The 12,470-nt window shown below is 38.7% G+C and overlaps 1 protein-coding gene and 1 long non-coding RNA gene across 3 annotated transcripts in view; one reads left to right on the top strand and one right to left on the bottom strand.

Annotated features, from left to right (window-relative positions):
• Positions 1–12,470, bottom strand: part of ROS1 (ROS proto-oncogene 1, receptor tyrosine kinase) — a 119,667-nt gene that overhangs the window by 61,932 nt on the left and 45,265 nt on the right. For both annotated transcript variants that reach the window (XM_061427477.1, XM_061427476.1), the window contains exons 19-21: positions 1,772–1,986; positions 1,274–1,434; positions 764–908 (exon numbers count right to left, since the gene is read on the bottom strand). In XM_061427477.1, the coding sequence (XP_061283461.1) occupies positions 764–908; positions 1,274–1,434; positions 1,772–1,986 (521 nt within the window). The remainder of the gene's footprint in view (positions 1–763; positions 909–1,273; positions 1,435–1,771; positions 1,987–12,470) is intronic.
• Positions 4,128–12,470, top strand: part of LOC133253796 (uncharacterized) — a 41,857-nt gene continuing 33,514 nt past the window's right edge. The window contains exon 1 of the long non-coding RNA XR_009738436.1: positions 4,128–4,313. This is a non-coding gene — a long non-coding RNA (uncharacterized LOC133253796). The remainder of the gene's footprint in view (positions 4,314–12,470) is intronic.

Raw genomic sequence — 12,470 nt, 5'->3', positions numbered from 1 at the left:
AATGACTGAATGGAGATTTGAAGAAACTAGAGTGAAAAGTTCAGAGTAAGCCCCAGCCCCGCCACTTACCAACTCTTACATGGGGCAACTTCTAGGCTTAACATAACATAATAACCTGCTAAGAGATTGTTATCTCTTAGCATAATGGAGATAATAACACCTGTTCTACCTACAGCAGAGCTATGTAAGGATCAAATAAATGATACAATGATGTTTCTGACACATGATAGGGATATAATAAATGTTTAATAAAGAAATGATACATATAAATGTACTTTGTACATTTTTAAGTGATATACACATGTAAAGATGTAGCTAATTTTCTTTTTAAAAATATATTCCAAAGAAAAACATTTTTTTAAAAGTTTAGACATCGGTTGTTCACCTACAGAAGATTCTGAATTACCATCTGTAAGAACACTTCCTGGTAAACCTGCCTTCCAGGAAATTTTTACATTCTTAAATCCCCTTTGTCCTTATGAAGCATTTTACAAATAACCTGAAATTTTAATATTTCTGCATTACATACATACATCATCACAGTCAAGTGAAACAGTCTTTAAGGAATCTGAAATATTATTTTGAAATGAATTATGCAGATTTAATTGTGCTATTCTAATCCCCAAAAAGTCACTGAAAGAGTATTGAATCTAAATACATCTACACAAAACTAAAAATTATTGTTAAAAATGATTAATTATCCATTCTAGATCATGGAAAGCAAGATTTTACCTTTTCTAAAAAGAGATTTTAGCCCCTGTACCTGTTTCGGGTGTTCGGAGTGACAGAGATGTTTTGGGACCCTTTCCCCAATAGGTATACGGAATGACAGAGAGATTAAATAAGGCGTAGGGCTCCAGCCCTTCCACAGTAAATCCAGGTTTAGATTGTTGTTCACTAGCCAGGAGCTAAAATAGAAGCACAAAATATTATTTTCTTAGGAAGAGAATCATAACCTTTTTTTTCCAAATTACAATCTTTAAACTTTGGTCCACATGAAAGTTAACCTTGCAGTTTTGGAAATGCTAATGTTGGTCAGTCCATGTTGTTCCACAACACTAGTGTATGTAACACACGAATGGTTAACACTAACCATACAGCAATCAGAGACGAGCTGTAAAACAGAATGCTCAGGAGTAATCTTTATAACCAAATGCTACAGAACAGCGAGGGAGATGGACTCAGCTAAGAAAGTGCAAATCAGTATAGGCAGGCCTGATGAAGATGGTACAGTCTGTTTGAAAACTAGAAGTTACTAGAACCAATGCCATACCTTAGAATGAGCACTAAATTCCACACTGTAGAAAATGATGCCCCAATCCACTGCTGGGGGAGCATTCCAGAGGATGTGAAATCTCGAAGCATTTCCTTCAATCATAAATGAAGACTCTGGAATGGCATCTGGGATAACCTTAGGGGTAAAGGAAAAGTTCCCTATGGGATGAAAGAAAGAACAGAGAGAAAAAAAAGGGGGGGCGGGATTATCAATTATTGCAGACACATGGAATATTAATAGAAATCACTGATAATTAGAACCAAAATAAAATTTTTCTTTCCTTTAATATACTCTGAAAATCATCCTTTTCTGACTGTTTCAGGCTGTAAATTTGGGTTAGGAGTTAAAAGGATTGCAAGCAAATCAACAGAAACTACTAAAGCCTTTTTTCCCTCTTAAAACATAATTTTAAAGGAAAAAAAAAAAACCCAACCTTAAAATTTATTTAACAGAAAGTATGGAGAAGAGAGGGTAAGCAGGAATAAAATATCATACCTGGCAGAGGTTTGAGGGATGTCTGAACAATTGTGAACTGATTAAATTTGGCTGGTTCCAAAACAGAGACGCTGGTCCTCTGACCGATTTCCTGAGCTGTGATAATCCGAAAACCATTGATCCAGAACAGCCGACCACTGTAGTACATCAGTGCATTCTGGGAAATGTCGGAGGTGCTCCAGGCTGCGAATTCTGTGATGGTGGTATCCCCAGCACTGCTGAAACAGGACGCCAATTAGCGTGTGTGTCTGGAGTGGGATAAAGGTTGGTACATTCAAGTAGAGAATTCAAGAGGAGAGACTGTGTGTTTGTTTAGTGTGTGTGTTTGAGAACAAACTTTGCGACAATAATTCTCGTTATTCTTAATTCTATGTAAAGTTGACTTTTTGCATTTTTTTCAGGAAGTATTCCTAAAGTAGATTTTCCAGGGCTTTCCTTACGAACATGATATTGCAGTAGCAAGTGTTACACAGATCTTAATAAATCCTCATGATTTTTCGTAATAACCCCACATCGAAGGCACAGCCCACTGATTGGTTTCTCCTCACTGCCTTCCTCTTGTTCTTGGTTAGTCATACTATTTACTCACCAATCTTTATTCTAAGCTGTTTGATCCTTCGCTTTATACTATTCACAACTGTCTGTTGCTTCATTGATACTTACCAATTTCCACAGTTTAGTCCAAATGCTCTGTTTCAGACCAGGGAATTCAAGTAAACAGAATGTCATTTAAAACTGCTTTTAAAGTTTTTTCTCAATGATGAGGAATTTTATAATGATTTTTACTTTAAAAATCTGCTTGGTTTACTCCGGTTTTCTAGTATTAATTACTCCGCTTTCCTAGTACTCAATAATAACTACCTCAGGGATTCTCAGCCTTTTAGAGTAGTCATTTCATTTTAAAAAAATGATTTCTCTAAATCTTTTAAAGTGTTGACACTCCCCTTTTAGAAAAATATGGCACTTAAAATAAAAATAAATACAAGTTTTGTTTTGAGAGTTTCATAATACCTCCTCGAGGAAACCGAAATTACCTCAGAGGACCTGGGAGTTGTGAGCCTTATAAAGAGAAACTACATTCACGCGTACTATTCCCATAGTTCTTTTTCTCGTAAAAGATTCGTTATTCATACCGATTCAGATGTGAAGACAGCACCTGGCTTGCCTTTTGGACTTGCACCTCTTCTAATTTTACACTTTCTTGTTTCCACTTCTCATGAGACCTTTCCAGTATATCTCTTGGTGAAATATATAAAACCAAATTCCATATAGAAGGAAACTCACCAAGCAGGATGCACTTGACCTGAGAAGGCCGGCACTTCTGGACCGTGCACAGGGCTGCTGCAGCCTAGATCCTACAGATCTGTTCCTGTTAGCCTTGTTCACAAGTGGTTTATTCAGCATTCCCAAAACAGTCTCCAGGACAGAGACTTCCCTGCAGGCTGAGACTGGAAATCCCTTAATTGTCATTGGCTGGGATTGCCCCTCATGCCCAGCTGAAGACTTTTATTCTGTGAGTATCTTCTGGGCCAATCTAAAAATTCTTGACATCTGGTGTTCATCACAATTTCAGCACAACCTCCTCACTTGCAGGAAGTCAGTACCTCAAACCCTTCAGTCCACAGCAACAGGTAAAGCTGGATTTAAATCTAAGCTCAACAAAAAAAATCACTAAAAGGTAAATCCTTCCATGAAGCATGAGATACGTATAGAGGTCAGCTGAGGTTACTCTACTGGGGGTTTACTCATTTATTCAGCAAGTGTTGGGTGCCAGTTCTGTGGTGGCCACTAGGAATACAGTGGTAAATAAGACAAATGCAATTCCTGCCCTCCTAGAATATACAGCCTAGTAGAACAGGCAGGTAAGAAGCAAATAACTACATCACTGAATGACACTTTAAATGGAAAGGCAGAATGGGCTGGTCTGGCCAGAGAAAGCCTGTCTTAGAGAAAACCATGTTTAAGCTGAGCCATGCAGTCTGAACACAAAGTAACCAAGAGAAGCAAGTTTGGGGACCATTTTATTCAGAGAGAACAGCAAGGCATAGGCAACTTTAGAGCAATATACTCAGTTCTGACATGACTAAATATGCCTGAACTTTTATGACAGATACACTCTTTTTAACCTCCAAGACAGATATGGTGTTATACTGATAATAGATTCATTATTTAATAAACCAAAGGGAATGGTTGTACATAGCAGAGGGAAGAACAGTCTGAAAAGCCACTTACAGTTGTCATCAAGTTCAGAGTATACTGAAAGACAGTAAACAGCTAATCTCATCTCTATTGTTGCTTAGTCACTAAGTCACATCTGACTCTTTGTGACTCCATGGATTGCAGCCTACAAGGTTTCTCTGTCCATGGGATTTCTCCAGGCAAGAATATTGGAGTGGGTTGCCATTTCCTTCTCCAGGCAATCTTTCTGACCCAGAGATCAAACCTGCGTCTCCTGAATTGGCAGGTGAATTCTTTACCACTGAGCCACCAGGGAAGCCCAATCTCATCTCTACTGTATGCTAGAATTACACTGTTCAATAAGGTAGGCTACAGGTGACTACTGAGCCCTTAGCTACCAAAATTAAGGAACTGAATTTTTATGTTATTTAATCTTAGTTAACCTAGGTTAAAATTTTAAGCTAATATTTTATTTATACATTATAAGTCATATATATGATTTACTAGAAAATTTTAAGTATTTTGGAAAAACTTGGGTACATAAATCAACTTTTTCAACTGTAAATTTTATAAAATCTAACTGCAGATCAAATATTTCCTATAAAAATTTAGTGTGCAAATTGAGATGTTCTATGTCTGTAAAATACACCCAGGCTATTAATTAGAATTAATGTGAAAAAAATGCAAATATCTCATTAATAATTTACCTATGTTTTTACTTTTTTAAATGAAGCAATTAGGAAGTTTATAATTATGTATGTAGCTCACATTATTTGTATTGGGCAGTGATGATCTAGACTAGAGGTAAGGAACTTGAAATGCAGAAGAAGGAATTTTGGTTTTAAATTAGGGAAAATTTTCTGCTTGTAAGATGGTTCTGGAATTCCTATCTTTATCTACCACTCTTTTTTCTGGTGTTATAAAAAGGCAACACTTACTTGGAGGGCAAAATGCCTGTCATTTGTATAACCTTGTCAAGATCTGCTGCACTCCATTGGGCATGCATACAAGGAAAATTAACCTTGAGACAAAGAAATGCATTTTTAAAGGAGAAACTCCCTTCTCTTATCTGCTGAATCCAACAGTATTGATTTTCTGGACACTTGAGAGCAGGACTCTCAAACAACGCCAGTTAGATTGTCCTCTGAGATGTGCAGACGCGTACAGAGAATCGTGATCCTTCAGGACACTGTCATTTGAGCACTGTCTGTATCACACAGACAGATTCTTTTGATAATCAGACTGCCAGTACTTCACAATTTCTAGGAAAAGGAACAGCCAGTTTTCTATGGTTCACAACTGGGAAACTAGCTAGAGCTATACGTTATAGCTGATATAAAATAAATGATTAATCAGATTGCTCTGTATACGCTTATATGCATTATAGGTATACATATACATATATATATATATAGCTTCCTGGTGGCTCAGATGGCAAAAGTCTGCCTGCAATGCAGGAGACCTGGGTTCGATTCCTGAGTTGGGAATATCCCCTGGAGAAGGGAATGGCTACCCACTCCAGTATTCTTGCCTGGAGAATTCCAGGACAGAGGAGCCTGGCAGGCTATAGTCCATGGAGTCACAAAGAGTTTTACACAACTGAGTGACTGAGGATACATACACCTTTATATACATATATACATATATATATATATACACACACACATATACACTCCATTATATATTTATATATGTATACATATTCCTTTTTCATATTCTCTATGATTAAGAATTTTTCCATAAGCCAAACAAAAGTATTTTTTAATCTAAAAGTAATCTTGAAATTGTATTCATAGAACAGGAACTTTTGGCCTTTGTAAGATTAGACTCTCTTGAAAATTTGATGAAATGATGGATGCTCAGCTTCCAAGCACTCACACACATCCTAATGCCAGCCATGAATGGGGGTCCAAGAACCCAGTATTAGAAATCTCTGCCCTAGAGCAGGACCTTTTGCTTTACTTTAACCTTTTCCTGACTACCTCTCCAATTTACTGTGTGACAGTCAGCAAATTTATACACATCTCTGTTTCAATGTCCTCATCTATGAAATAAAATGACCTCTAAATTCTCCCTCTGACTGCTGTTCTCTAATGACTTTTTGTCCTTATTTTATTTTGAGATATGTAACTGTTTCCTTGAAGTTAAAAACTATTGGCTGTTTAAACTAAAAATAGTAATAAACATGGATTTTATAGTATAGGTAAAAGTAAAATATATGACAATAAGAGCACAAAGAGTGGAGGGTAATAATTGGAAACATATCATTATAAAGTTTTAAATCATCTCTTTAACAAGTGGTGCTGGGAAAACTGGTCAACCACTTGTAAAAGAATGAAACTAGAACACTTTCTAACACCCTACACAAAAATAAACTCAAAATGGATTAAAGATCTAAACGTAAGACCATAAGAGAACATAGGCGAACATAGAGGAGAACATAGGCGAAACACTTTCCAACATACATCACAGCAGGATCCTCTATGACCCACCTCCCAGAATATTGGAAATCAAAGCAAAAATAAACAAATGGGACCTAATTAAAATTAAAAGCTTCTGCACAACAAAGGAAACTATAAGTAAGGTGAAAAGACAGCCTTCAAAATGGGAGAAAATAACAGCAAATGAAGCAACTGACAAACAACTAATCTCAAAAATATACAAGCAACTCCTACAGCTCAATTCCAGAAAAATAAACGACCCAATCAAAAAATGGGCCAAAGAACTAAATAGACATTTCTCCAAAGAAGACATACAGATGGCTAACAAACACATGAAAAGATGCTCAACATCACTCATTATCAGAGAAATGCAAATCAAAACCACTATGAGGTACCATTTCACGCCAGTCAGAATGGCTGTGATCCAAAAGTCTACAAGCAATAAATGCTGGAGAGGGTGTGGAGAAAAGGGAACCCTCTTACACTGTTGGTGGGAATGCAAACTAGTACAGCCACTATGGAGAACTGTGGAGATTCCTTAAAAAACTGGAAATAGAACTGCCTTATGACCCAGCAATCCCACTGCTGGGCATACACACTGAGGAAACCAGAATTGAAAGAGACACATGTACCCCAATGTTCATCGCAGCACTGTTTATAATAGCCAGGACATGGAATCAACCTAGATGTCCATCAGCAGATGAATGGATAAGAAAGCTGTGGAACATATACACAATGGAGTATTATTCAGCCATTAAAAAGAATACATTTGAATCAGTTCTAATGAGGTGGATGAAACTGGAGCCTATTATACAGAGTGAAGTAAGCCAGAAAGAAAAACACCAATACAGTATACCAACACATATATATGGAATTTAGAAAGATAGTAACGATAACCCTGTATGCGAGACAGCAAAAGAGACACAGATGTATAGAACAGTCTTTTGGACTCTGTGGGAGAGGGAGAGAGTGGGATGATTTGGGAGAATGGCATTGAAACATGTATAATATCATATATGAAACAAATCGCCAGTCCAGGTTAGATGTATTATACAGGATGCTTGGGGCTGGTGCACTGGCATGACCCAGAGGGATGGTACGGGGAGGGAGGTAGGTGGGGGGTTCAGGATGGGGAACATGTGTATACCCATGGTGGATTCATGTTGATGTATGGCAAAACCAATACAATATTGTAAAGTAAAAAATAAAAAAAATAAAAAAATAAAAGTGCAACATAAAAACTAAAAAATATAATAAAATAAAATCATTTATGAAATAAGAACACTTTGAATATGACAATGGTAAGTTGAAGATGTTTACTGTTAAAACATGTATAATATCATGTATGAAACGAGTCGCCAGTCCAGGTTCGATGCACGATGCTGGATGCTTGGGGCTGGTGCACTGGGACAACCCAGAGGGATGGTATGGGGAGGGAGGAGGGAGGAGGGTTCAGGATGGGGAACACATGTATATCTGGGGCAGATTCATTTCAATAAAAAAATAAAATAAAATAAAAGAGACTAAAAATAAATAAATAAATAAATAAAACAAAAGTGCTTATTTTACTCTCTAAAGCAATCTAAAGAAAATTATAAATACACATAATTTAAATGTCATGAGAGGAGATAAAATGGAATACTAAAATAGTGTTTTATTCACTGTCAAAAATGCGTAAAGTAGAATAGAGGAATAAACAGCTGATGAGACTAATTGAAGTCAAACACCAAGATGGTAGACTTAAATTCAAGCATATCAATAAATAATTATATTAGATGTAAATGAACCAAACACCCCAATTAAAAGGCAGAAACTGTCAGACTGCATAAAAAAGCAAAAACTTATATGCTGTTTACAAGGAACACACTTTAAGGGTAAAGACAAAAATTGAAAGTAAAGAGATAAAGAGCTATGCCCTGCAAACTAAGCATAAGAATGCTGCTATGACTTTCTTAATGTCCTAATATCAAAAATATTAATGTCCAAGGTAAAAAGCAGCGGCTGTGCTTTGCTGGAGCAGCCGTGAAGAGATACCCCATCCAAGGTAAGAGAAACCCATGTAAGATGGTAGGCACTGAGAGAGGGCATCAGAGGGCAGACAGACAGAAACCACAATCACAGACAGCTAGCCAATCTGATCACACGGACCACAGCCTTGTCTAAGTCAGTGAAACTAAGCCATGCCGTGTGGGGCCACCCAAGACAGATGGGTCATGGTGGAGAGACCTGACAGAATGTGGTCCACTGGAGAAGGGAATGGCAAACCACTTCAGTATTCTTGCCTTGAGAACCCCATGAACAGTATGAAAAGGCAAAAATAGGACACTGAAAGAGGAACTCCCCAGGTCAGTAGGTGCTCAATATGCTACTGGAGATCAGTGGAGAAATAACTCCAGAAAGAATGAAGGGATGGAGTCAAAGCAAAAACAATACCCAGCTGTGGATGTGACTGGTGATAGAAGCAAGGTCTGATGCTGTAAAGAGCAATATTGCATAGGAACCTGGAATGTCAGGTCCATGAATCAAGGCAAATGGGAAGTGGTCAAACAGGAGATGGCAAGAGTGAACATCGACATTCTAGGAATCAGCGAACTAAGATGGACTGGAATGGGTGAATTTAACTCAGATGACCATTATATCTACTACTGTGGACAGGAATCCCTTAGAAGAAATGGAGTAGCCATCATGGTCAACAAGAGAGTCTGAAATGCAGTACTCAAATGCATCTTTTGGATGCAATCTCAAAAACTACAGAATGATCTCTGCATTTCCAAGGCAAACCATTCAATATCACGGTAATCCAAGTCTATGCCCTGACCAGTAATGCTGAAGAAGCTGAAGTTGAACAGTTCTATGAAGACCTACAAGACCTTCTAGAACTAACACCCAAAAAAGATGTCCTTTTCATTATAGGGGACTGGAATGCAAAAGTAGAAAGTCAATAAACACCTGGAGTAACAGGCAAATTTGGCCTTGGAGTACAGAATGAAGCAGGGCAAAGGCTAATAGAGTTCTGCCAAGAGAATGCACTGGTCATAGCAAACACCCTCTTCCAACAACACAAGAGGAGACTCTACACATGGACATCACCAGATGGTCAATAGCAAAATCAGATTGATTATAGTTTTTGCAGCCAAAGATGGAGAAACTCTATATAGTCAGCAAAAACAAGACCGGGAGCTGACTGTGGCTCAGATCATGAACTCCTTATTGCCCAATTCAGACTTAAATTGAAGAAAGTAGGGAAAACCACTAGACCATTCAGGTAGACCTAAATCAAATCCCTTATGATTATACAGTGGAAGTGAGAAATAGATTTAAAGGACTAGATCTGATAGACAGAGTCCCTGATGAACTCTGGACGGAGGTTCGTGACATTGTACAGGAGACAGGAATTAGGACAATCCCGAAGAAAAAAAATGCAAAAAAGCAAAATGGGTGTCTGAAAAGGCCTTGCAAATAGCTGTGAAAAGAAGGGAAGTGAAAAGCAAAGGGGAAAAGGAAAGACATAACCATTTGAATGCAGAGTTCTAAAGAATAGCAAGGGGAGATAAGAAAGCCTTCTTCAGAGATCAATGCAAAGAAATAGAGGAAAACAATAGAATGGGAAAGACTAGATCTCTTCAAGAAAATTAGAGATACCAAGGGAACATTTTGTGCAAAGATGGGCTCAATAAAGGACAGAAATGATAGGGACCTAACAGAAGCAGAAGATATTAAGAAGAGGTGCAAGAACACACAGAAGAACTGTACAAAAAAGATCTTCACGACCCAGATAATCACAATGGTGTGATCACTCATCTAGAGCCAGACATCCTGGAATGTGAAGTCAAGTGGACCTTAGAAAGCATCACTACGAACAAAGCTAGTGAAGATGATGGAATTCCAGTTGAGCTCTTTCAAATCCTAAAAGATGATGCTGTGAAAGTGCTGCTCTCAATATGCCAGCAAATTTGGAAAACTCAGCAGTGTAACAGGACTGGAAAAGGTCAGTTTTCATTCCAATCCCAAAGAAAGGCAATGCCAAAGAATGCTCAAACTACTGCACAATTGCACTCATCTCACAAGCTAGTAAAGTAATGCTCAAAATTCTCCAAGCCAGGCTTCAGCAATACGTGAACTGTGAACTTCCAGATATTCAAGCTGGTTTTAGAAAAGGCAGAGGAACCAGAGATCAAATTGCCAACATCCACTGGATTATCGAAAAAGCAAGAGAGTTCCAGAAAAACATCTATTTCTGCTTTATTGACTATGCCAAAGCCTTTGACTGTGTGGATCACAATAAACTGTGGAAAATTCTGAAAGGGATGGGAATACCAGAACACCTGACCTGCCTCTTGAGAAATGTGTATGCAGGTCAGGAAGCAACAGTTAGAACTGGACATGGAACAACAGACTGGTTCCACAGAGGAAAATGAGTATGTCAAGGCTGTATATTGTCACCCTGCTTATTTAACTTATATGCAGAATACATCATGAGAAATGCTGGGCTGGAAGAAGTACAAGCTGGAATCAAGATTACTGGGAGAAATATCTATAACCTCAGATATACAGATGACACCACCCTTATGGCAGAAAGTGAAGAAGAACTAAAGAGCCTCTTGATGAAAGTGAAAGAGGAGAGTGAAAAAGTTGGCTTAAAGCTCACATTCAGAAAACTAAGGTCATGGCATCCAGTCCCATCACTTCATGGCAAATAAATGGGGAAAGAGTGGAAACAGTGGCTGACTTTATTTTTCTGGGCTCCAAAATCACTGCAGATGGTGATTGCAGCCGTGAAATTAAAACACGCTTGCTCCTTAGAAAGAAAGTTATGACCATCCTAGATAGCATATTAAAAAGTAGAGACATTACTTTGCCAACAAAGGTCCGTCTAGTCAAAGCTATGGTTTTTCCAGTGGTCATGTATGGATGTGAGATTTGGACTATAAAGAGGGTTGAGTGCAAAAGATGCTTTTGAACTGTGGTGTTGGAGAAGACTCTTGAGAGTCCCTTGGACTGCAAGGAGATCCAACCAGTCCATCCTAAAGGAGATCAGTCCTGGGTGTTCATTGGGAGGACTGATGTTGAAGCTGAAACTCCAATACTTTGGCCACCTCATGCGAAGAGCTGACTCACTGCAAAAGACCATAATCCTGGGAAAGATTGAGGGCAGGAGGAGAAGGGGGTGACAGAGGATGAGATGGTTGGATGGCATCACTGACTCAATGGACATGGGTTTGGGTGTACTCCAGGAGCTGGTGATGGACAGGGAGGCCTGGCGTGCTGCAGTTCATGGGGTGCAAAGAGTCGGACATGACTGAGTGACTGAACTGAACTGAACTGAACTGAATACCAAAATAGTCTTTAAGATTAAAAGTATTACCATAGATTAATGAGAATATTTTATAGTGACAAAAGGAAATATAATCAAGTATATAGATAAGAATACTAAACACAAAGCATTCAGATAGATCAACTAAAGAGGTCTACTGCTGCTGCTGCTGCTAAGTCGCTTGAGTCGTGTCCCACTCTGTGCGACCCCATAGACGGCAGCCCACCAGGCTCTGCCGTCCCTGGGATTCTCCAGGCAAGAACACTGGAGTGGGTTGCCATTGCCTTCTCCAAAAGATGTCTACAGGCCTGTCTATAATCATAGTTAGAGACTGTGTTAAGAAGCATAGAAACCTATCCACTCATTTCCTAGGCTCTTGAGGGGCATGCTCCTCAGTGCCTCTACTGGACTCTCTTTATACCCCATTGCCATATTCACCCTGGTGGCAGTTTAGTCAGCTAGGTCATGTCTCACTCTTGCGATCTCATGGACTGTAGCCCACCAGGTTCCTCTGTCCATAGGATTCTCCAGGCAAGAACACTGGAGTGGGGTGCCATTTCCTTCTCCAGGAGATCTTTCCAACCCAGGAATCGAACCCAAGTCTCTGTCATTGCAGGTACATTCTTTACCAACTGAGCTAAGAGGAAAGCCATAGAATATTCACCATGTTCTACACTAATTAGTTGTTTACAAACTCATCTTTCCTTGCAAGCACAATGTCTGCAAACACAGTGGATAATTAGTGAATGTTTAGTGAAAGAATAAA

Source organism: Bos javanicus, chromosome 9 (genome assembly GCF_032452875.1).
Source record: "Bos javanicus breed banteng chromosome 9, ARS-OSU_banteng_1.0, whole genome shotgun sequence".
In the NCBI taxonomy this organism is placed as follows: Eukaryota; Metazoa; Chordata; class Mammalia; order Artiodactyla; family Bovidae; genus Bos; species Bos javanicus.
The sequence above is the reverse complement of the archived record's forward strand: the minus strand, read 5'-3'. Positions and strand labels throughout refer to the sequence as shown.